Source organism: Solanum tuberosum, unplaced genomic scaffold (genome assembly GCF_000226075.1).
Source record: "Solanum tuberosum cultivar DM 1-3 516 R44 unplaced genomic scaffold, SolTub_3.0 scf00296, whole genome shotgun sequence".
Classification (NCBI taxonomy): domain Eukaryota; kingdom Viridiplantae; phylum Streptophyta; class Magnoliopsida; order Solanales; family Solanaceae; genus Solanum; species Solanum tuberosum.
This window is the reverse complement of record NW_006239217.1, coordinates 408,471-434,296: the sequence shown is the minus strand read 5'-3', so window position 1 is coordinate 434,296 and position 25,826 is coordinate 408,471. Positions and strand designations below refer to the sequence as shown.

The 25,826-nt window shown below is 31.2% G+C and overlaps 2 protein-coding genes and 1 pseudogene across 2 annotated transcripts; 2 read left to right on the top strand and 1 right to left on the bottom strand.

The window, feature by feature from the left end:
- Positions 1-83: 83 nt before the first annotated feature.
- On the bottom strand, positions 84-2,825 carry LOC102595933 (uncharacterized protein At5g23160). Its single transcript, XM_006359243.2, has 2 exons — positions 2,373-2,825; positions 84-825 (listed from the first exon to the last, which is right to left on the bottom strand). Exons 1-2 carry the CDS (start codon positions 2,715-2,717, stop codon positions 262-264), a joined length of 909 nt encoding a protein of 302 aa, XP_006359305.1. The 5' UTR covers positions 2,718-2,825; the 3' UTR covers positions 84-261.
- Positions 2,826-14,435: 11,610 nt separating this feature from the next.
- LOC102587969 (uncharacterized protein YqeH) lies at positions 14,436-19,822 on the top strand. Its single transcript, XM_006359301.2, has 4 exons — positions 14,436-14,568; positions 14,692-16,055; positions 17,711-17,878; positions 19,146-19,822. The coding sequence occupies exons 1-4, from the start codon at positions 14,451-14,453 to the stop codon at positions 19,488-19,490; spliced, it is 1,995 nt and encodes a 664-aa protein (XP_006359363.1). The 5' UTR covers positions 14,436-14,450; the 3' UTR covers positions 19,491-19,822.
- A 495-nt stretch (positions 19,823-20,317) lies between these two features.
- On the top strand, positions 20,318-23,189 carry LOC102595269 (disease resistance protein RPP13-like; annotated as a pseudogene).
- The last annotated feature ends 2,637 nt before the right edge of the window (positions 23,190-25,826 follow it).

Genomic DNA, 25,826 nt, shown 5'->3' with positions numbered 1-25,826 from the left:
ATATCTATATGCAGGGCAAAGCTACAGTATGCTCAGAGTGTTCAAGCAAACACCCTTCGTCGAAAAATTGAAATAAGACAAACTTCCATAGCAAATAGCCATCTCTTTTGAACACTCCCATATATGTCTAAAATTTACACAAAATTCAATCCAAATGAAAAAAAAAAGTGTTTTTTTTTTTTAATAAATGAATAGAAAATTGTCCACCCAACATGGCCCCCCCCAAAAAAAAAAAGATAATAAATTCATTAGCAAAAATACCTACAAAAATCCAACACCACTCCTATGATTTCTCTCCAAAAATCCTTCCAACACCACCTTCTTCTTGTACTCCGCCGAGTTCAGATCAACGTCTCCGGCGACCCCGTCAATTTTTCCGGCGATCACCGCTTCATTTTTCGTTCGAATTCGAGGGAGAAAATAAAACCATGCACACGTACAAACAATGGCACAAGCCTTGCCCCAAAACAACATTATCAATAGGGTCACCATTAGAATAGACATTCCCATAATTGAGTCAAAATTGTCATGACTTAGTACGCGTTCTCGTCGTCGTTGACTTGACTTTTCATCGTCGTTGACTTTTTTTCCGGTGACCGGATTCTTCTGTTTTGGTGGTGGAAGAGATTTTGAGTGGGAAAATTTGATCTCATGTTTGTCTTTTGTTGGAATTTTTATAATTTGATTCGAATTATGTGTACTAGAAATTGTAACACTTCTTGAAAATTCATTTCGACACGTTGAATTGTCACGTACCTTGTCTAATAATTTATCCAAACTTTTGTTGTTTTTGTGAATGATGTCCTTTGTTTTATGGTCCTTTGTCTGAAAAAAAAGAGAGGTAAAAATAATAATGTTAAAATGTATATTATTCATTTAAGATAAATAGAGGGCAAGAAGGGAAAACAAAAGTATAACTAAACACAATTTCAATTTCATAAATTCAAATAAAATGAAAAATATTTGAAATAAATCAAGGCTTTAAATGGGGAAAATTGGAGCATAATAGTTATTTTTCCTATTATTTTGTTATTATTGATGAAGTATTATTATTATTATTATTATATTTTATAACTAAGTATAAATTGCATTTACGACTTAAATAAATTATAAATGCAAATAAATTCCATCCAAAAGAGAAAGAAATTAAAGATTTCCTATATTTCACTTAGAATTTTGTTCTTCTAATTTCTAAACATGGATTTGAAAAAAGATTGTGAATGTGTTACCTAGAAACTCCACATAGATGGAGTAAATCTAATTTCTTTTACTTTTATACCACCTTTTTTTTATGATCTAGAAATTTTATTAAATGGAGTAGGTTACCTACATCCATCCAATCTGTCGGTACGGAAATAATAGATAATAATTCTGAAATAAAATGTGTAATTATTTTATCTTACATTTATTTAGGAATACTAGTTAATCTCAAGATTATTAATCTTATCATTTCTATTACAATAATGAAATAATTAATCTCATAGAATATCTCAATCTATGGGATAACCTCCCCCATACCAAACAACCCTTTATATAAGGATATAATATACTTTTGAACTCCTTTCTTCCTTTTTATAGTATGGTTTCTTCTACTTATAGAATATTTAGTTAATGACAAAGAATACATCATCAAAAATTGTACCGGAATGGATAAGCTTTATTATTCTTAACTAGAGATTTCAATTTAGTTCGTGAATGAAAAAAATTAAAGGCTAGACCATAATTTTGAATTTGTATAAATATATAGTAAATGTCTATTATTTAGAGATCCTCCAGAGAAAAATTTAGAAATTCTACTTGAGACCAAATTAGGTTTCTCCTATAAATAAAGAGGTTTTTCTTTATCGCAAATTATATCTATGAATATCCAACCCTAGACATCCGAATAAGAAGTCTTCTCTCTTAATTTAAAGGAGTTTTGAATATGGAAAAAGATAGTTTATTGAGTTTGAAAAAATTATTTGTATTTATTAAGTAATTTCTTAAAACAAATACAAGTTTTGATCAAAACAAACTCATAGCTTTCTCTCTAGCTTTATTCTTGACTTCAATAAATCTAGTGTTATACAAATTTGAATTAATCAAGTCAGTAAACTTTAAATATCGAATGCTTATATAAAAAACATTAAGAAAATATCTCACAAAAAGATATGCAATCAATAAGTATATATATATATATATATATATATATAATCGTCAAAAGTTATGGTGGAGTGGTGTGATTTCTTGGTATGAAATCGTCTATTAATATTTTATATTAAAAATAAGATTTTCAGGTATGAATTTCGATTAGTCGAGCGAAAAAGAATATCAAACTTAAATTGAAAACAAAAAGAATTATATCAAATTTACTAATACTAATATTTACTTACCTTTTTTATATACTTCTCATGTATATTTGTTTGATTTTGACTTTTAACCACCGGCGCCTGAGTCACGTCGCCGGCGATCGCCGGAGTTTTAACTTTCTCCGACTTGACCACATGAATTTCTTTACTCCGGTTATCGAACTTATCGGAAATGTCCACCGGAATAGTTTTCGCCGCCGACGAGTTCTTCCGTAAAATTTTAGAAAAAGACAACAATTTTGACTTATTTTTTTTCTTGACTGATTTATTAACAGATAGTAATTCTGTTTCAGTATTTGAAAATCCAAAACAACTCAGAAAATATGATTTTCTGAGTTTTTTGTTCTTTTTGGGACTATCAAATTCCATTTTTGCTATGGAAAATGAAGAAAAAAAGTTTAGGCATGGAGAGGGGTATTTTAGGGGGAAAAAAAAGATAGAGAGAATATTTGGAATTGGAAGTCTTTTGGTGAGTAGTTGGCAAATTTTCTAAAAGGAAACAAGTGTTAATTTATACTTCTAGTTGGTCAAGATAAAAGTGCTTAGTCAAAATGAAGTATGTGTTATATTTATATGAAAAAAAAAAACTTTGGAAATTTCATGTCAATTTCTAACTTTTTTCCCACCTCATGTACATTATCTATATTGAAGTTTGATAAAATTTAAATTCACATATTATAGAGCTTATTTTTAAGAGGTGATATTTTTAATAAAAGTTTTTTCGTTTTTATCAGCTAGAATTTGAAATCTTTAATTAAAAGTGTAGATATATCAATCATCCTGCTTACAATATTGACATTGATTTCTAGTAATTTAATACTCAACTCTCTAAGGATATCTTTTTTCTTTTTAGTTTGTGTACAAAAAATGCTACATTTTATACTAGTGATCGATTTTTCTATTGCCAAAACAATAAAAATTGATAGCTACTTTAATGTAGCAATGGATTGCGAGAAAACTGTTAGGTACATGCTATTTTTGTGATAGATTAGCAATGAATTTTATAGTAAATTTTTTTCACTTTATAGGGATATGTACTTTATCCATCAAACTTTTTAGCTATTTGTATCTTTGAAGGAGAGTGATATTTCTTTTTACCTTTTATACTATATGATTCAATGTATTTAACCTGGTGTATTTTAATCTCTTTATATGAAAAAGGATATGTTATACTTAAACCTTAAGAAGCTTATTACATATAACAATATATCGAGAATTAAAATGGCAAAACGATTATTTCTAAAAATTTGTGAATATCATAAGCAAAAAGATTAAGAGGACACATTTCAATTACTTGAAAATTAATATATTTAATCAGATATCACAAGAATTAAATTTAAAATTGATCAATGAATTATCAAAAGTGATTTACAAATCTCTTTATGACTTATTAAATTTAAATTTCAATACTTTTCATTTTTTCTCAAATTCACAATGACATGGTGAGAGTTTTTTTTCTTGCCAAGTTATTTTTCTAAATATTAGAAAATCTTCTTACTATTAATAATTATTATATGTTATTATGAAATTCTTAAAATTATTATCTCAAATTTGATATAGAAAGATATATGTTCTTGCAAATCACCTTAATATGACACTCTATTATATAATTTTTTTACACCTAAAAAAAAAGTAAACTATATATCTAAAACTAGAGTTTTCTCTCTCCTTGGTGTGTTTGGTACAGAGGAAAAATAATTGGAATATATATATATTTATTTTTTTATTTTATTTTTTTTAAAAAAAATTACTTCTTCAAGTAGGAAAATAAATAAATTTTATAAGTGATATTCTATAATTATTAATTATCCTTTTCCCACCCTAATACCCCCCCACCCCCAACTCTCACCACCCACCATCCACCTCCCTCACTCTTTATCTTATACAGTCTATCTATGAGTTTATCCACTCATAGGTTTTTTTTCTAGATACAAAATTATTGAGGTAATATTTTTTATTTACGTATCAGATATATTAAAATAAATAAGATATTTTTGTGTGGAAAAGATTTTCTTACGTACCAACACACCCTTGATTTACTTGTCATTCTGTCTGTCTTTTTTTGGTTGTGAATTACTAACTGATTTTATTCTACTTTAGCCATAATAATAACACTAATAATTTGTGAAGTGACATCAACCAAATTTAAATCAACTTCACACTATACATATATATATATATATATATATATATAATATATATACAATGAATTTGGCTTTTACGTCTTAGTTTTGTTATGTTAATTGCATGTTGCTTCTAAAAGATACTAATGTTGTTTTATATTGGTTTTTTCTTTCACATAATGTCCTTATTTGTTTCTATATATTGTCTTGTTGAGCAAGTTCGTTGACATCAACGACATTTGGGGGGGTGTTTGGTATTTAGAAAATTGATAGGTTCGATCTACAGTTATTAAGGTCGTCTAAAACTATGACTCTATATATATATTTTAGTCTACAGTTATTAAGGTCGTCTAAAACTACGACTCTATATATTTTAGGGTGTGATCTAATTGTGGCAACGAAGTTCTTGATAATTAGCAGGGAAAGAGGATTTTTGGCTCGTTACATTTATTTTGTGATTCTTTAGTGGGAGGTACTATATGTCTTCACTAGTGTTTTTATTTCAACTAAAAGCATGTGCTCTTTCTGTATTTCTTTCATTTGTCCAGTAACTTCCTCAATTAAGATGAATGAGAACGTTTGCAATAAGTTTTAAATATATGGAAAATAAATTAATCATAAATAAAATTTGAAAAAACAAGAATATTTTATTGATAAATCAATGCGGGGACAATTGTGTTTCTCCCTTGATTCTTCTCTCATAAGATATTTATCCATGATTCGAGGGCCGTTAGTGGTGTATTTCCTGAACTTGGATGATTTGGACTTGATTTCTATAATGCGAGGGTCGTTAGTGGCGTATTTCTCGAATTAAGATGATTTGGATTTGATCACTTTATAAATATTCCATGAATTTGCGGAATATTTGAGATCTTGATCTTTAAATATACCCAAGAGTTTATGGGATATTTGAGATGCCTTTCAAGGGATTTTTGTACCCTTTGTTTAGGCGTGAACTAAGGTTTAGGGTTGAGTAGCCTTCAAGAATCCTAATTTGAATTGAACACACATTGTAGACTCTCAACTCGAATTGAACACATCTTTTAGAGTCCCACAAAATTTCAATGTCTACGGAGGCATCCTCGATTATGATGAATGAGACCTTTCTTGAAGTTCTAGAAAGAGATAGCAGTCAATTTATGCAATTGCATTTTATCGATAGTCACAATTTTATTTTACTTTTTATCTTTAATCATCTCTACTTAGTCTTCAAATGTTTGTACAACTATTGGTCCTCATAATCAATTCACAAATGATTACAATCCCATAATTAGCAACTTGACCTTTGTTTTTACATGAAATTTTTTTTTCAGTTTTGATCTTTTTTCAAAAACTTTGAACATTATTTTCAAAATTTTTGAAGAACTTGAAGAAAAAGAATTTATGAAGAAAAATTGAATAAATGTTGAAAGTTTAGAAGAATTTTTTTTGAAAAGTATAAAACAAACACAACTTTTAGTATATATAAATAATTTCTATCAAAAAAATTTCACCTTATATCCCTTTCAAATGGGATCCGAGTAGGTTGAAACACGAAGCGAAGTTATGATTTTAAGTTAGACGTTATAAATTCTAAAAAAATATATAACTTATTGAATTTTGAATGAATCATGTAAAATATATTAAATAAATTTCTAAACATAAATTAACATAATATTTGACCTAAAGTTATTGTATTTTGTGGAACCCGTAGATGGCATCGTAGCTCCGCCCCTTATTGGAGATTCCAGTCATATGAAGGGTAAATTGGTAAAAAAAAAAAACACACACAAATGGTAAAAAGAGGTCCACTAAGTAATCTAAAAGATATTAGGAGCACCACCTAGGAGATTTCATATTTGAAAATAAACTAAATTTAGACTTTCTTCAAGAAGAAAAATAATAATCCAAATAGTCTTTAATGTATGGGATAAGGGTTATTTTAGCGACGAAGTCAAAAATTTGGTGAAGAATGTAAAAGTTTTATTTACGATTATATTAATGATGTGCAAAATTAGATATATATTCATACTGCTAACATGTAATTTATGTAAACTGCATAATTTTTCGACGAAAGATATGCAATAGACCACCCTTCGCCTAAGGTGGCTCCGCCCATGCTTTAGTAGATACTCCTCTGTTTCAAATTATTTGTTATGTTCCTCTTTGCATGCTTCTTAAAAGAATATTCAATTGAAATAATTTTTAAGACTATTTTACCCTCATTTATGTCTTAAGATATAATTTCTCTTTATTACGGATGTGTTCGATAATTTTTTCATATTTGATTGGACGTCAAAATTTTTGAAAAATATTTTATCTAGGAAAACAAGTTTTTTAAAATGAGAATTTTTGCCTAATTCAAATAGGAAAACAAGTTTCACAAATGACATTTCACATTGATTGTGTCATTTATCCATACCCTCAAATGAACCTCATCTTTACCTCCACCCCTGTAATGCCCTATACTCACCACATGACACTTCCACTCCCACCTCCCGTCTCTCATTATATTTGTCTAGATTATATATAATATAATATTATTTGCTTGATAACGCACCGAGTATTAAAAAAAAAAGTAAGAAACTAATTTTATTTTGCTTCATATTTAGCACACTCTGAGTATATATCTTATTTATGTGGCATCTCCCCATAATTGAAGTGTTTGTAATCTTTAAGAACAATTATTGAGGCTAGGGGTGTACATGACCGGGCTGGTTCAGATTTTTTAAATATCAAACCAAACCATCTGTGTTGTATTTTTAAATCTATAAACCAAACCAAATCAATAAAACTCGGGTTTTTCAACCTCGGGTTTTTTCGAATTTTTTGGGTTTTTCGGATTTTCGGGTTTTTTTGGATTTTTCCGGTAAAGTATTCATACAAACATATAATTTACTTGTACTTCAAATATTTCTTTAGTCCTACCAAAATACAACTATCTAAGGTGTTTCTTAAGAAACTAACACAAAATATGATATGAGTAATGACACTAAAATATCCAACAAAAAAATAATAATAATGAAATCGCGTAAAACAAATATTGCAAATTAACAAGTCATAATGAAAATGATCATAATTTAAAAGTACTAAATCATGCTAAAATAAGTTTAATAAGTATTAGTTACATGACTAAATATTAAAGGAAATTAAAATTAGATTATGTATTTGAATTGTCAAAACCGATGTAAAACCAAAGAACAAATATTCAATATTATTGTCATTCTTAGTGTTGAATTGATTTTCTTTTTGCATTAGTATTAATTTGATTTTGATTTAAGCTTTATTATAATTACAAACATCTGTGGACTATAATCTTTATTATAATATATTAAAAGATAAAAACTATGAAAAAGCATAAGAAATATTTAAAAATTATATCAAAGTAAATATTTTTATGTATAAAATAAAATTTTAAAATTATATATATAATGTCGGGTTGGTTTGGTCTCGGGTTATTTTTTTTTAGTTAAAACCAAACCAATCCAAATATAGTCGAGTTTTTTTTTTCAATACCAAACCAAGTCAAACCAATCACTAGTCGGGTTTTTTTTCTCGGTTTACGATTTGGTTCGATTTTCGGTTCGGTTTTATACACCCCTAATTGAGGTGATAATATATAGAGAAAAAAGTTGTCTTAAACTTTTAAAATATATACAAATCATTTAAGACTGTTACTTTTAAAAATTACGACAAATACTTTGAGGCGAAAGATCTCCATGCAAATGGTCCTTGATATTTACAAAAAGATGAACACTTCTAGTCAAAAATCCAAACTTAATCAAGCACCCAAAATATCACGTTATCTATAGGAGTAAGATCCAACACCCTTGGGTACAGAGTCGCCCTTTGTTAGGAAACGCTTTTCCTCTTAATGTGGGACGACCCGACGCGAATTCAGATTTAGTCGGGCTTCAATATGGGTACCGAACACCGGATGAGAACCAAAAAAAAATCCAACATATTCAAATTCTTCCTACATCATGGCTAATTAAGTGCAAGTTATTTGACAATTTCACTTACTTATATTTTTAACAATAAGGAAGAAAATTCCAAGACAAAACAAAAATTAAATAACGTAAAATAAAGAAATTAATGAAAAAAACTTGAGGGCCTACAAGTTAATATTCTTATGTTGAATCACTTAATTTTCTGTTAATTACATATACAAATTTTGTTTTGTTCCACTTATGGGTCCAAATCAAAACTTAAAAATCCATCAATTCCATATTTGTGTACTACATTCAATCAATGATTAGGTAAAGATGAATCTTAAAGTCAAAATTTGGCTAAAACACTAACTATATAGTATTTAAAAAAAAAAATAGAAAACAAAGAAGGTGCATGTTTTCCACTCTATTTTATACTGTATTTTGCTTCATATTATTAGTTGATCTTTATGAGGTTACTTTAGTTTACCAAATATTGTTTTCTTTGAATGCCTTATTATATATAAACATTTTTAGAAAAATATTTTCTAATTTATTGGTTTTCTTGAAAAATATTTTTTTCTTTAAAAAAAATTACAATTTTTTTTCCTTCAATCCATAGATACACCCTTTATCTTATTTATAAAAATTACATGCGAAACTTTTTTTAGGAAAAAAAGTTTCTTAAAAATGTAGTTTAAACAGGATAACAAGTCTCACAAGTGACATTTCACATTGATCATCTGCTCCCCACAACCCCACCTTTTTCAACACACATCAATTAGAATAATATTTTTTTTGATAGCTTACATACCAAACACAAAAAATAAATAAGAAATCAACTTATTTTTCTAGAATTATTTTTTTTCGTATCAAACACACCCTTTATATCGACTTATTTTTCTAAGTTATTTCCAAACTTTATAGTTGAATTTGTTACGTAACAGCTATTCACTGTAATATTGGCGAAAACAAATCATACTCAATGAAATAGTTGGAAACTTCCTAATTTTTATCTCATAAAAAAACATTACTTTTTTATTTCTTCTTTTCATTGATTCAAACAAACTTTAGCAATTGAACATTTTTCAGTAAAAAATTCAGTGAAAAAATAATAATTTCTTAGTAATGGACACACTTTGATAATATAATATTTTATGATTTTCTAATAGTGTACCGACGCTGTTATTATAAAATTTGAAGAATACTATTAAAAACCAAACGATAATAAAAAATTTAGAGAAGTGAGTAGCTACTGACTTTTTCTCTTATTTTTAATTAACTCTTTAATTATTTACATTTCTCTTTTAGTGAACAAAAATCTACATCACTATAAAATATAAAACAAAGTCCATCTATTAACAAGTAGATTTATATTTTTTTTTATTTGTATGTTCTAAGCTCATATTGAAGTCTGATTAAATTTTAATTCTTATATTGCAAAGCTTATTTTTGGGCAATGCTTACAACGAAATCTTTTTTATTTTTAAAAATTCAAATTCGAAACTTCTGGTTAAGGACGAAGAAGAAAAAATAAACTAATACGTACGTATGTATATATATATATCGAACGTGGTTGCAGCAAAATATAGTCATATTGACGTGAAACGCATGCCTTAATTGAATCTTCCACTTATGGATTTAGTGTTGACGTTGACTTGGAAGATCTACTAAATTTTCTTAATATTTAGTGTCCGTTTGGTCATGAATATTTTTTTTTCTAAAATATTATTTCTAAAAATTATTTTTGACATAAAATTATTACAATATTTTGGAATTTGAAAAACTCTAAAAGGTTATTTTAATAATTTTTACTCCAAATCACTCATAACATTTAGCAAATAGCTTCAATTTTCAAACATCATTTTCAACTTTTATGCAAATACTATGTTTTTTTTCTTCGAATTTCACAATTTGTATGTCAAAACGTTCATTTAAAACAATGACGTATAGATATTGGCGAATACGATTCAACAAAATTCAGTAAATTTGGCTCAAATTCTATACTTTATTTTCAACTTTTGACTCAATTTACAATTTTTTTCTTTGAGTTTCACAATTTTTATGTCAAAATGGTCATTTAAAACAATGGCGCATAGATACTGACGAATACGATTTGATAGAATTCAGTAAATTTGACTCAAATTCTATACTTCATTTTCAACTTTTTTCTCAACTACTATTTTTTGTCTTCTGATTTTTACAATTTTTTTATGTTCAAACACCAAAGGCCCACTTAAAACAATGTAAATATCAGTGAAACTATAGTTGACTTACGAATTCTGCAGAATTCAGTAAATTTAGCTCAAATTCTATATTCATTTTTATAAATTTACATATATGTATAAATAATTTATTCAGAACTCATAAATTTAAAATATAATTTCAGCGGAAAAAAAATGTGAGAAGAAAATGAAAACATATATGTAGTCGTTTTCTGAAATTACAAGTAATGCTTAACCTTAAAGCTGACAGCCATATAGTTCGTGTTTGCAACTTTGTACATGAGTCCAACTTTGTGACTTTGTCAAATTAATTATCATTAAAATTCTCAAAATAAAATAAATGATAATTTATTTATTTTTCAAAATAAATATGAGTCCACATCATATTCATAAGGTCACACACTAATGAATATGGTGAAACAAACAAAAAAATATATTAATGAAGTGTTTGAAACATTATAATATGTTTCATGATCAAATTAAGATAATAGAAGGAATTGTTAAAAGGGAATCATTAATATTAAGATATAATGTGTTTCCCGTAAGCAAGAAAGTAAGTAAGAAGTGTATCATTAAATGAAAAAAGGAGTCATTTTATCCCTAAAAGTCATGAGCAATTGCGGTTCAATAGGTTGAAGAAGGAAAAATTTGAATTATATATTTTGGATATATTAGGGATATTTTAAATCCTTTTACGTAATAAAATTCAAACCGCGAACAATCAATTGTGATCAATAATATTAACAATTTAGGGATGTACATGGTCGGGTTGGTTCAGATTTTCCAAATATCAAACCAAATCATTTGTGTCGGATTGTTAAATTTATATACCAAACCAAACCAATAAAACTCGGGTTTTTCAACCTCGGTTTTTTTTTTGGATTTTTTCTGGTTTTTCCGGTAAAGTATTCATACAAACATATAATTTACTTGTACTTCAAATATTTCTTTAGTCCTACCAAAATACAACTATCTAAGGTGTTTCTTAAGAAAATAACACAAAATATGATATGATTAATAACACTAAAATATCCAACAAAAAATAATAATAATGAAATCACGTGAAACAAATATTGCAAATTAACAAGTCAAAATGAAAATGATCATAATTTAAAAGTACTAAATCATGAAATAAGTTTAATAAGTATTAGTTATATGACTAAATATTAAAGGAAATTAAAATTAGATTATGTATTTTAATTGTCTAAACCAATGTAAAACTAAAGAACAAATATTCAATATTATTGTCATTCTTAGTGTTGAATTTTTATTTTTTTTTGCATTAGTATTAATTTGATTTTGATTTAAACTTTATTATAATTATCAACATCTGTAGACTATAATCTTTATTGAACCATTTAAAATTCTAAGTTTCAAACTTGAAATAATATATTAAAAGATAAAAACTATGAAAAAGTATAAGAAATATTTTAAAAATTATATCAAAGTAAATATTTTTATGTATAAAATAAAATTTTAAAATTATATATAATGTCGGGTTAGTTTGGTCTCGGGTTGTATTTTTTTTGTAGTTAAAACCAAACCAACCCAAATATAGTCGTTTTTTTTTCAATACCAAATCAAGTCAAACCAAACCACTAGTCGGGTAATTTTATCGATTTGACTCGATTTACGGTTTGATTCGGTTTTCAGTTCGATTTGTACACCCCTAATCAACATGAAATAGTAATACAAATAGGCAGAAATTTTTATCCCTTTCATAGTAATAAATAAATAACAATTTCTTTTCTATCAACAACAATTTATAACAGATTATAGAAGAAACTCAAGTTCAGTACTCATTTAAGAGAAAAAACTATTCGAGAAAAGGCTCATTTATGTCATTCGTTTAAAGTTTGGCTCATCTATGTCATTTCAGTTAACAAATAATGACATAGATGAGTCTTTTCTCAAACGAAAATGACATAGATGAGCCAAACTTTAAACGAATGTCATAGATGAGCCTTTTCTCAAAGTTCAATGACATATTTGAGCCTTTTCCCTTTATTTAAAATCAATTAATAAAATATTTAATGAATCGAGCATTCTCACATGTTGTGAGATTTTGATTATACACAATCATTGAATCCAATCTACTCATCACACACTCAAATTCAAATTTAAATCAGTGTTTTTAAAGACTTCTCAGAATTCATTCGAAGCTTGTTCTTTTGGGTTGAACACTTGTAAAACACATCCTAAGATACATGTTTAAGACCAAAATTGGAATTGCTTACCAGATAAAGTTAGACTCTGATCTAGTATTTGCTTTTATATTGCTCAATCTAAAGGACAAAATATATATGACATTTAACATTTGCAATAATCTATACTATGCTAGCGTTTGACCCCAAGTTTCTAATATATTTTTGGCAAATAATAGTTGGGCCAAGTTTTTGGTGAAATTACACCATGTGTTTGACCCAAGTTTTCCCAAGAATATTTGACTATTTTAAAAAATATGATTTATACCCATAATTTCTAAAACTATTAAAAATATACATAAATTTGTATTATCTATTTATAGTGAATATGCTCAGTTAAAAAATAACCGTATAACATGATTGATAACAATCAACAACAACAAAATAACAATATATGCAAGACCAATAAATTAATCACATATTCAAATTTGTCATTGATTCGGTAATAATTATAACCCATTAAAACAAATTGTTCTTTTTTCTAATTTTTATCACTTAAATTAGAACTCAATTTTTTCCAGAGGAGATAGTAACAAATATTAGTTGGACTTAATAACCAATGAGTATTTTTTTTATAAAATATAAAAATTTGGAATAATTTTTGATTTTTAAAAAATTTCCAAATATCATAACTTGGCCCAAATACTAGTTTTTTTTTGTAAAAATTAGGCAAATGACATAGTATAAGAAATAAATTACTTCCTTTCCCTACTCTTTCATTAATTACCAAAAATTCTTTTTTTTAGTGTTTTTCGGATACATAATATAGCAGTGTGAATACTTAATATAGCAGCGCGAATACTTTAATTAATAACGGGCGGATACTTAAACTAATAAAGTATCCGGTTAAGTTGAATTGGGGAAAAATAAGATTTTTGTATTTTAGTAAAAGAGTAGGAACGGGCGGATGCATAATATAGCAGCGCGGATACTATAATTAATAACAGGCGGATACTTAAATTATTAAGTTGTTAGCAGCACAGATACTTAACGGGCGGATGCATAATATAGCAGCGCGGATACTATAATTAATAACAGGCGGATACTTAAACTAATAAAGTATCCGGTTAAGTTGAATTGGGGAAAAATAAGATTTTTGTATTTTAGTAAAAGAGTAGGAAAATATTGAGAATAGGTAAAGAAATGTTGTGTATTTAAGTAATTTTTCCTTTTTTTTTCCTAGTATCCAGGAACATAGGATACTTGGCCAAGTTATATGACCAAATATCACTTTCTAAATTTTTCTCCAAGTATTCATGGGCCAAACGGGTCCTATATTTTAAGCTATGGCCCAATATTTTCTCATGCAACTTTCAATTTTCTCAAAAAAGACCTTCAAACCACTGTTTAAAAGGTCCATAAATTACAAAAAAAAAAAAAAAAAAAACAAAAAACGACCATTTACTAAACAACTATCCTCGAAACAACTGAATTGTAGTTTTCCAATGGCTAAAATTTAGAACCTTTGTAAATTTTGGCTATACTTTAAATATGTTACTAAGATAGTATTGGGTTTGAATCCATAATGTTGAGCCTAAAAAATCAACAGCATTAAAAGGTTGTACCACCTGCTAAAATACTTGTACATTAATTTGCTTACTTTTGATACATACCATAAAACAGCTAAGGCATTTTTTCAGCCATGGCTCTACTGCTTTCAACTTCAACAGCAGCAGCAGCAGCAGCTGCCTCTTCTCATTTATCTTTGAATTCCATCTTTGAAACAAAGAATTTCTTGGTACCCCATCTCCAATTTACAGGTATTTCAGCTCCCCATTCAATTTTTTGTTTGTTTTGTTGTTGTTGTTATAATCAAGATTGAGTGAAGTAACAATGGTAACAAACATAATGAATATTTTTTCTCTATTGAATTGATTAAACAGGTTTTACTCAAAAACCCCACAAGAAAAGATGTCAGCAAAAAATTCCTTTCTTGGTTTTATCTGTAATAAAGGGTACTCAATCAAGAACAAAAAGGAGAAGTGATAGTTGTAGTAGTAGTATTTCAAGAAAAGATAGTAACTTTAAGCTCTTATTGAGTGAAGGGAGGGATAATGATGAGAGTTATGGGTGTATATGTCCTGGATGTGGAATCTTTATGCAGGATGAAGACCCAAATCATCCTGGTTATTACAAGAAAAAAAAGGTGGAAAAAAGTGTAGAGGATTTTGTGGATGATGAGGATGTTGTTGTTAGTGAAGGTGGGGATAATGAAGAAGAGGAGGAATTTGGGGATTTTATTGAGGGGGAGTTGGAAGAAAGTGGAAGTGAAGAAATGGGGTCAGGGAGTGAGGATGGATTTGATGATTGGGATTCCGAGGAATGGGAATCGGGGTTGGAAGAAGATGAGGATGATTTGAAAGAGTTAGATGGTTTTTTGCCAGCGGGTTTAGGTTATGGTAACATTACAGAGGAGGTTCCTGAGAAAGGAAAGAAGAAAAGGGTGTCGAAATCGGAGAGGAAAAGGATGGCGAGGGAAGCTGCTAAGGGAGAGAAAGAGGAGGTCACGGTTTGTGCTCGATGTCATTCGTTGAGGAACTATGGACAAGTGAAGAATGAGCTGGCCGAAAACTTGATACCCGATTTTGATTTTGACCAGTTAATTACGAGTAGGTTGATGAGACCTACTGGGAAAGCTGATGCGACGGTTGTGGTTATGGTGGTTGATTGTGTTGATTTTGATGGTTCCTTTCCGAAGCGAGCTGCTAAATCTTTGTTTAAGGCACTAGAACAAAGCAAGGATGGCTTGAAACAAAGTAAGAAGTTGCCAAAGCTTGTTCTTGTGGCTACCAAGGTTGACCTTCTCCCTTCTCAAATTTCCCCTGCGCGTTTGGACAAATGGGTTCGACACCGTGCTAAAGCTAATGGAGCACCTAAACTGAGTGGAGTTTACATGGTAAGTTCCCGTAAAGATTTAGGTGTTAGAAATTTGCTGGCATTTATTAAAGAATTGGCTGGTCCTCGAGGAAATGTGTGGGTTATTGGGGCGCAAAATGCAGGGAAGTCGACATTAATAAATGCATTTGCCAAGAAAGGAGGAGTAAAAGCTACAAAGCTTACAGAAGCTCCTGTACCTGGAACTACTCTGGGAATCCTGAGAATTGGAGGAATTTTGTCAGCCAAGGCAAAGATGTATGACACGCCGGGCCTCCTACATCCATATCTTATGTCCATGCGATTAAATAGGGAGGAGCAGAAAATGGTTGAGATACGAAAGGAGCTACAACCTCGAACTTATAGGATTAAGGCAAGCTAGTCTCTCTTATTTACTTTATCGTTTGTTTTACAGTCCATAATATGATCTATATTTTGATAAGCTACTTAATTGAACTTTATGATTAGTGACCATATATTAATAATTTGAACTTTATGAATACATTTAAATATCTGTACAAGTGTATTGCAGTTAATCCCGTGAGAACCCTTCTTTGATTTGAAATTGCAATCTAAGAAATGGGAAACTTAGCTCTGGTGCATAAATATCCAAATTTACCAGTTGACTAACATTTATCACCATTACTGCACATTGTGATATAAAAGTTCAGCAAATAAAATTTACTATTCATATGTTTTCTGGACTTCCTTGTGCATTGTGATTGGTGAATAATGCATGTTCTCACACAGTTTATGTAATTGTTATACTCAAAGATTTTAACTGGTCTGTCAAAGAAAGGAAAGCCTTTTGGAAATTCCATTCTTTGGCCTGCAAAGGATTGATATATATGTTTTTCCTTTTCCACTGGAGAACATTCCTCCTCTTCTGAATTTCTTACTTGTCTACGAGTTTTTTTATATCTAGAGTAAAGAGTCCAGTGTAAAAAGTGTCAGTTCAGTATTTCGTTACGTGTCACCAATAGAAGGGGAGCTTTGACATAACTGGTAAAGTTGCTGACATGTGACTAGGAGGTCATGGGTTCGAGTTGTGGAAACAGCCTCTTGCAAAATGCAGGGTAAGGCTGCAAACAATAGGTCCTTGTGGTCCGTCCCTTCCCCAACCCACTGTATAGTGGGAGCTTAGTGCATTGGGCTGTCCTTTACCTATAACATTGTTGTGCTTGATACTTGCCAAAAATGCAGGGTAAGGCTGCAAACAATAGGTCCTTGTGGTCCGTCCCTTCCCCAAACCCCATGTATAGTGGGAGCTTAGTGCATTGGGCTGTCCTTTACCTATAACATTGTTGTGCTTGATACTTGCCAAAAATGCAGGGTAAGGCTGCAAACAATAGGTCCTTGTGGTCCGTCCCTTCCCTGAACCCCGTGTACAGTGGGAGCTTAGTGCACTGGGCTGCCCTTTACCAATAGCATTGTTGTGCTTGATACTTGCCAACAATGTTAATATATTCTATGTTTCTTAACTCCAAGCTTACTGCCTCTTGAGTCTTGAAACAAATGGGTGAAACATAGGAATCTGGTTCCACCACCAGTATAACCCGGAGATGAGGAGTAGTTTTTAGTTTCCTCTTAACTAAAGCCTTACTTCACTTTACTTTGAAGAATCCCGTGAGAGTAGGTGTCTCTAACTTGAAGCTCGACCCTTTTTCTTTCTTTTCCGATATACCAATTTCGGAAATAGTTGTACATATTTAGTCTTTCTACATGAAGTTCTATTGATTCTTTGCTCTAGAAATAGGTTCAGGCCTTTTATTTGGTAGATAATATTGATGAAGCCACTGTGAGGGCTGTGGACTTCGAAATGGAGAGAAATTTGACGAAATGACCTTAAATCTTTGACCCCTAATCAAATTGTTTGGGATTCAGATAGCTCCTTTTATTCGTCCCTCATCTTTAGCTGTTTTTTTAGTTTTATATTGCAGTTAAAGATGTATATGACTGCAACAAACTTTTTGCCTGAGCTTAAAAAGACTTTTCAACTCTAAATGTATTTTCCTGATATTCTTGCAGCATGGGCAGACTGTACATATAGGGGGCTTAGTTAGACTGGATCTAGTTCAAGCCTCAGTTGAAACAATCTATGTCACTGTCTGGGCATCGCCTAGTGTATCTCTTCATCTAGGGAAGACAGAAAATGCTGATGAGCTCAAGAACAACCATGCTGGAGTGAGATTGCAGGTAATACTCCAATTCTCGTAGTATTTCTGATTCAATAATATTTCTTACTTTATAGCCAATTCCACTCGAACTACATCAGTATGTTTTTTTGTTGAAGATCAATATAGATTTGAGAGAAGTACAATGAAAGTTGAGATGGTACTCTTTGCTAAAGAGAAGTCGTAGATGCAAAAACAAGTTAACAACTAAGAACATGTTGCAAGACGCAAGTTAGCCTGATAGCAGATGTCATAGTGCCGTATGTGTAAACAAATCCTTTACTCTTGATCGACCAAGAACCAAAGAAAGACTATTTTCCTAAGATGCTATTAATGTACATCTTCTATATAATATTCATCCATTTCTTTGCAGCTAATAAGCAGCTCTCACCAAGCTTGCTTCTATCTGTTTACAGCCATTTTTTTTATGGGCATCTATAGAGGCAAAAAAAAAACCTTTGCCATATGAGGCTTAATGCATCATTCGCTTGAGGGGATGTTAGAAATAAGTCTCAGTCAAAAGTTTACATAGGGGACAGTAGTTCTTCAGTTATGGTTGAGTTATAGGTTCTGATGCCCGCTGGTTGACCAAAGAGCCAAAACCAGGTGAATCACTTAATCTGTGGGCCAGAGTTGTCAAAGGCGCACTTAAGCCCTGAAGCAAGGCTCAAAACGTGCTGAGCGCTTCACCTCACTTAACGTGTGCGTCAGTGTCATCATCTGCCTTTTTCTATTACGTGTTAGAGTTTTTTTGCACTTTTCGCTTTTGATAACATTGATTAGGGCTGGGACTATTCCAACCATTTTCTCCTTCATTGGGAGTTCCCCATGGATCTTTCGTAACCTGTCTATTCATATGCGTGATCTCTTCTGTCCAAGTGGGCACTACATTACTTCCTAAAGCCACATCAAGAAAACGGTGGGAAAGGATGAAATACTGCAACATAACGGACTAAACAGTATTCGGAAAAAATGCACAATTTTGCTAAATTGAATATTGAAACAGTATGTTTTCCAAGTTAATATCCAAAGGGAAATTTGCTCCAGGAAGCTTAACAACTCGCATTGTTGAGCATATCTAACGAGTTGTGTTTGTTCAATGCTCTCTGGTGCTCCTTTTCATCATCTTCTGCTCCTACCTTTCACCATTCAAATTTTTAGATGCTATATAATATTTGTGTACCATCGATGCCTCTAAGATGGGTTCAATTTACTCAAGTGTAAAGGAAAACAATTGGAAAGAGCACAGAGCTATGCTAATTGTTCTGTTTTTATTTGTTGATCTTCAGCCTCCCATTTCCATGGAGCGAGTTTCTGAGTTGGGACAATGGAAAGAGAGGGAAGTAAAAGCACGTGGAACGAGCTGGGATGTCAAGAGCATGGATGTTGCGGTTGCTGGCTTAGGATGGTTCTCCCTAGGTTTGAAAGGCGAAGCAGATTTAGTGTTGTGGACATATGATGGCATTCAGATCACTTTGCGTGAACCATTGGTACTTGATCGTGCAGCCTCTATTGAAAGACCTGGATTTTGGCTACCAAAGGCTATATCAGAAGCCATCGCTAACTCATCGAAGCTTGAAGGTCAAGAAGCAAGGGAAAATAATCCATCAGAGGAGACAATGCAACTTTCATAAGTATCCGACTAAAAGAGGCAGCTGAGTCAATTTTCTTGTGAACATTTCTAGTGTACAAGGTCTTGTACGGCGACTTAAAATGGGCAGGTTGGATTGAATATGAGCGGGTTGAAAACGGATTAGACAAAAAGGAAAAAGAATCCCATATGAAGGAGAAACAAATAAAAACAAGAGGGAGAAGAGAACACATGCCATCATAGTGGAAAACAGGAACCTGTTGAAATTCCTTCTTGTTTTCATTCATCTCTTGTAATCAAGCACTCGGGGATTTTAGCCTTTATAAGTTACTGTGTGCTAAATTACTCATATTTTCCAGTTCTCTTTGTTTAACTGTATTAGATATAACTAGATTGTATTGTTTCCCGTTATTTACATACTGTCACACATCAGTAATTTGAAAGAGGAACTACACGAAAAGTAGGTTGCGGGATAAAACAGAATTACTAGATATTTAATACCACTAACAACCATTACCACAACAATCATGAATCATCATATTTAATCGCCGCATTAGATAGCGAAATCCTAAATTATTTCATTGTAACAAGCAAAAAGAATAAAATAAAATTATTATTATGAACAAACAAAAACAAATATTTTTTTTCCACAAGTTGTGTAGTGATTGTTGAAGATGCTTCAATTTTTTTAATCTTTTCTCAATACATATATTCCACAAGTTGTGCAATGATTGTTGAAGTTGCTTTAATTTTGTAAGACTTTTCTCTATATGTGTTTTTCCCCAAGTTGTATAATGGTTGTTGAAGATGCTTTATTTAAATTTTTTTTTACCTTTTGTTTAATACATCTTTGTCCTTTTATCAGAAACCAAATGGTCATGTTTCGTTTTTTTCTAAACTTTAATCACATAAGTGATAAGTGGACCCTTAATTGAACACATTATTTGTTCTTACTTTTATGTCTATCTCCCATTTTCCAACTTGTATTCCAATATACAGTCCCCTCTTATTGCTTTTGATCTCTATCTCCCATTTTCCAACTTGTATTTCAATCAGAAGTAGTATTCCTGAAGATGGCTGATGCCTTTCTGTCATTTGCAGTTCAAAAATTGGGTGATTTCCTCATACAACAAGTTTCCCTGCGTAAAAATCTGAGAAAGGAAATTGAGTGGCTGAGAAATGAGCTACTCTTCATACAGTCTTTCCTCAAAGATGCAGAACTAAAGCAATGTGTAGATCATAGAGTTCAACAATGGGTGTTTGAAATCAATTCTGTTGCGAATGATGCTGTCGCAATACTCGAGACTTACAGCTTTGAGGTTGATAAAGGTGATGACCATGAATTTGCTAGTCGTCTCAAGGCTTGCGCTTGCATATGTAGGAAAGAGAAGAAATTCTACAATGTCGCCGAGGAGATTCAATCACTCAAGCAGCGAATCATAGATATCTCTCGCAAGCGAGAGACTTATGGGATTACAAATATCAATAGTAATGCTGGAGAAGGGCCAAGTAATCAGGTTAGAACATTGAGGAGAACTACCTCATATGTGGATGACCAGGATTACATTTTTGTTGGACTTCAGGATGTTGTACAAACATTGCTAGCTCAACTTCTCAAAGCAGAGCCTCGTCGAAGCGTCCTCTCCATTTATGGCATGGGCGGATTAGGCAAGACCACTCTTGCAAGAAACCTCTACACCAGTCCTAATATAATCTCAAGCTTCCCTACACGCGCTTGGATATGTGTTTCTCAAGAGTACAACATAATGGATCTTCTTAAGACTATCATAAAATCCATCCAAGGTCGCACCAAGGGAACTCTAGGATTGTTAGAAACTATGACAGAAGGAGATCTAGAAGTTCACCTTCGTGATCTATTGAAAGAACACAAATACCTTGTGGTGGTTGATGATGTATGGCAGAGAGAAGCATGGGAAAGTTTGAAAAGAGCATTCCCGGATAGCAAGAATGGCAGCAGAGTTATTATTACCACGCGCAAAGTGGATGTCGCTGAAAGAGCAGACGACAGAGGTTTTGGCCATGAACTTCGTTTCCTAAGCCAAGAAGAAAGTTGGGATCTCTTTTGTAGGAAACTACTTGATGTTCGAGCAATGGTTCCAGCAATGGAAAGTCTAGCTAAGGATATGGTGGAAAAGTGTAGAGGCTTACCTCTTGCAATTGTTGTATTGAGTGGACTACTTTCGCATAGAGGGGGGGTGGACAAATGGCAAGAAGTGAAAGATCAACTTTGGAAGAACATTATTGAAGATAAATTTATTGAAATCTCCTGCATTCTATCCTTAAGCTACAATGATTTTGTCAACTGTGCTCAAGCAGTGTTTTCTGTACTTTGGTATTTTTCCAGAAGATCAAGAGGTCGATGCTGAAAAGATAATACTGTTGTGGATGGCCGAGGGTTTCATACCAAATGGAGAAGAAAGAATGGAGGATGTGGCTGAAGGCTTCTTGAATGAGCTGATAAGACGAAGCTTGGTTCAAGTGGCTAATACGTTTTGGGAAAAAGTTACTGAATGTAGGGTTCATGATTTACTCCGTGATCTTGCCATACAAAAGGCATCCGACACAAACCTCTTTGACATTTATCATCCAAGAAAGCACTCCAAATCCTCTTCATGTATCAGACTTGCCTTTCATGGTCAAGGAGAAATGTATCACTTACTTGATCTTTCTAATTTGAAGTTGAGGTCAATTATGTTCTTCAATCAGGATTTTCGTAATGTGTTCCAACATATAGATGTGTTTCGACATATATATGTGTTGTACTTGCATATTAAAGGCTGTGGTGCTATACCTGATGCCATAGGAAGTTTGTACCACCTTAAGTTCTTAAGCTTGAGAGCTAACCGTGATCTTCCATCTTCCATTGGCAACCTCAAGAATCTACAGACACTTGTTGTCAATGAGGGGGGATACTACTCCTGCAAACTACCCCGCGAGACAGCTAACCTGATAAATCTAAGACATTTAGTTGTTTGGTATTCAAAACCTCTGGCACATATAAGCAAACTCACTAGTCTTCAAGTTCTTGAAAGAGTTTGTTGTGATCAATGGAAAGATGTTGATCCTGTTGATTTAGTCAATCTTCGAGAATTAAGCATGTTTCATACTAGCAAAACTTACTCCCTAAACAACATTAGCAGCTTGAAAAACCTTAGCACTCTCAAATTGATTTGTGGAGAAACTGAATCATTCCCATCTCTTGAATTTGTTAATTGTTGTGAAAAGCTCCAGAAATTGAGGTTAGAAGGGAGAATAGGGAAACTGCCTCTGTTTCCAAATTCCATCACAATGATGCTTCTTGAGAACTCAAAACTGACGGAAGATCCGATGCCTATTTTGGGAATGTTGCCAAACCTAAGGAATCTCCATTTGGTTGGAGCTTATGAAGGAAAAGAAATAATGTGCAGTGATAACAGCTTCAGTCAACTAGAGTTCCTTCATCTTTATGATCTTTCAAAGCTAGAAAGATGGGATTTAGGCACAAGTGCAATGCCTCTGATTAAAGGTCTTGGTATCCATGACTGTCCAAATTTAAAGGAGATTCCAGAGAGAATGAAAGACGTGGAGCTGTTGAAGAGGAATTATATGTGGTGAAGCTTTTCAAGCATATATATATATATATATATATGATGTCTTCATAATCGTAGAGGTATTGATGGGGGCATGGCATTTCTGCCAAGCACATTGGTTATTAATTGAGTGGTTTTAGTGTTTCATTTCTTTATTATTGTTTTAAGCTTTGTAATTGGTTTGAACATAATTGGTCTACTGTATGTTCTCTTGCTTATCCACATTTAAGACGATGCTTTATTTATATGTTAAAAAAATGATATTAAAAATACTCTCTTGTCCACAATTTAGTAGTATTTTTTTGTTCCTCTTTTATATAAATATAAATAAATAATATTTGTGTTAAATCAACAGAGAAGAAGCTCTTACTTCATCAACTTGCCTTCTCCAACCATCAATCAAGGTTGCTGTTTTTTCTTATGTTTTCGTTTTTCAATGTTTAATTTCTTTCTGTTTTTGGCTTTTCTTAGTGTGTGGAAACATGTGTTGGAAAACAACTTTTTTTTTTTTTTTTTGGATTTTGTGATGATTTAATTAACGGAAAAAGGGTTTATAATATTCTTAAATCATGTAAAATGAATAAAAATATTCTTAGTGGATAGTTTGATCCAAAAATATCATTGTCTTCAATAGTTTGATCTATAAATGTTGTTATTGTTACTTAATAAGTCAAAACTGTCTTTTTTCCAATTAAGTTTATTATTTCTCTCTTCTTTTTTTTTTAAAGCACGTTCTTTTCCTAATAATGATTTTTCTTCATTAGAAAATGTTTATCCTACTTCAATTAATGACGGGGTTACTATGAGGGCATATAATAAAAGAAGTTGAGAACTCGCTCAGTGTACAACGAAAATAACAAAAAAAAAAAAACTTTCAAACTCGCTTAGTATGGAGAGATTTTTGGAAAAAGAAATAGTGAGCAAATCGCACATAAGTCAACGAGAAAAAAGATAAAACCAAAGAGAAAATTGCTCATAATTCAACTATTTAAACAAAAGGACATTAAAGAACTAAACTCAATTATTTGCAACACAAAAGTAAAAAAAATATATACATTCTATTTCTACCATAGTAGAAGAGTGAGTGAGAATAGGGTATCAACATTTGTGTTTATAGTTATCATTAAAACATTTCAAAATACATTCAAAGTTTAAATATGGGAGAAAGTGACATTTCTTTAATAATATTATTTATTACTTCACTCAATTTTGTAAACAAATCTAACCAACAAAATAGAAAAAAAATATTCATTAAAAAAATGTCACCAATACCCTTTCCTCTTGAGGTTATAAACATAAATGATGTACACCATTTAAGTACAGATTTTGTCTTAAATATTCATACTTGTACTTTAGTATGCGCATGACACTAATAAGGATTACCATAAGTATTTCAATATTTTATCTTTATATGTAACATATCTTTTACAAAATATTATTACTCTATTAATATTTGAGTAAGACTATCATAGAGAGGTGATTTTACAAAAAAGGTGTACTTGGTTGTTATAATGAATGATGATTATATATACTTCAGTAGAATAATTTAATTTTAATACATGAATAACATCACCTATGATGAAAAATATTTCATTTCGTTAAGTTTCTACCTTATCTTTGTGGAGTTGTAGTCTTCTCCTTTTTTTTGCCGCATACATATCATATAGTTGTTGTCTAATGAAAGTATTAGTATCTTATAGAAGTTGTATCATGATATTAAATATTTAATATTTTCAATAATAAAAAACAATAGATGAATAAAATGTAAAGTATTATTTATAGAATCATTAATATGATATAAGATCATTTAATGATCAATCACAATTTTCTTATCTATTTTTATATAGCTAGTAAGGAGTGTGCATCTTGTGACATAAAGAAAAATTATATGGAACAATACATAGTCAATGAAGAAGGAAGACAAAAATATATGTTCATGCTATATTCACTCTAGTGTTCCATTTGATTTAAATCTCTTGCCACCAACACTTTACTTTCTCCTTTCATTTTTACATACATATCTATTAAAAATAATTATTATCATGACTATGTTATCATATTATAAGTAAAAGTGAAAATCTATTTTTGAATAATGAATTTAATATCAAAACTAATAATTCAATGGACTACGTTGATACCCATTGTTTTAGAAAAATTAGGAAGAAACTCCTTCGTTTGAGGGAAAAGAATAGAAAATAAAAAACAAAGAAGAAATATCTTACCCAAATCATATGCCTTTTTTCATATCTGTTTAATATTTTGTCTCTCCCACAACTTTTCGTCACTGAACTCATGAAAATGGTAAGAAAAAAATACGAGTGTGAATTGATGAATGATTCCTACAATTTTTTCACCAACTTTTTCTTATGAGGTACCTCGAATTTTGAACTTAATCAATTTTTGCAAATAACACTTGAGATTTTTTAAGAAAAAGAAGAGTAGAGAACTTAAAGAAAATGTAGTTTAAAAGTGCGAGGAAACCCCTCTTTTTATAACTGTCAAATAGTAGTATGAATAGGTGTTAATTGTGCCTAAGGCTGGGCACCGGACCGGAATGGGACCACCGGACCGGAACGAACCGGAACCGGACCGGAACGGGACGGTTTGACCGGGTTGTTGACCGGTACCGGGATGAACCGGACCGGAACTACCGGGATGGAGGCTCGGTTCCGTCCCGTCCCACTATATACCGGGATAGAACCGGGACGGACCGGAATGGACCGGAACGGAACGGGATGGGATAAACGGGACGGCACATATAGCTATTTCAAAAAATAATTATTTTTTTT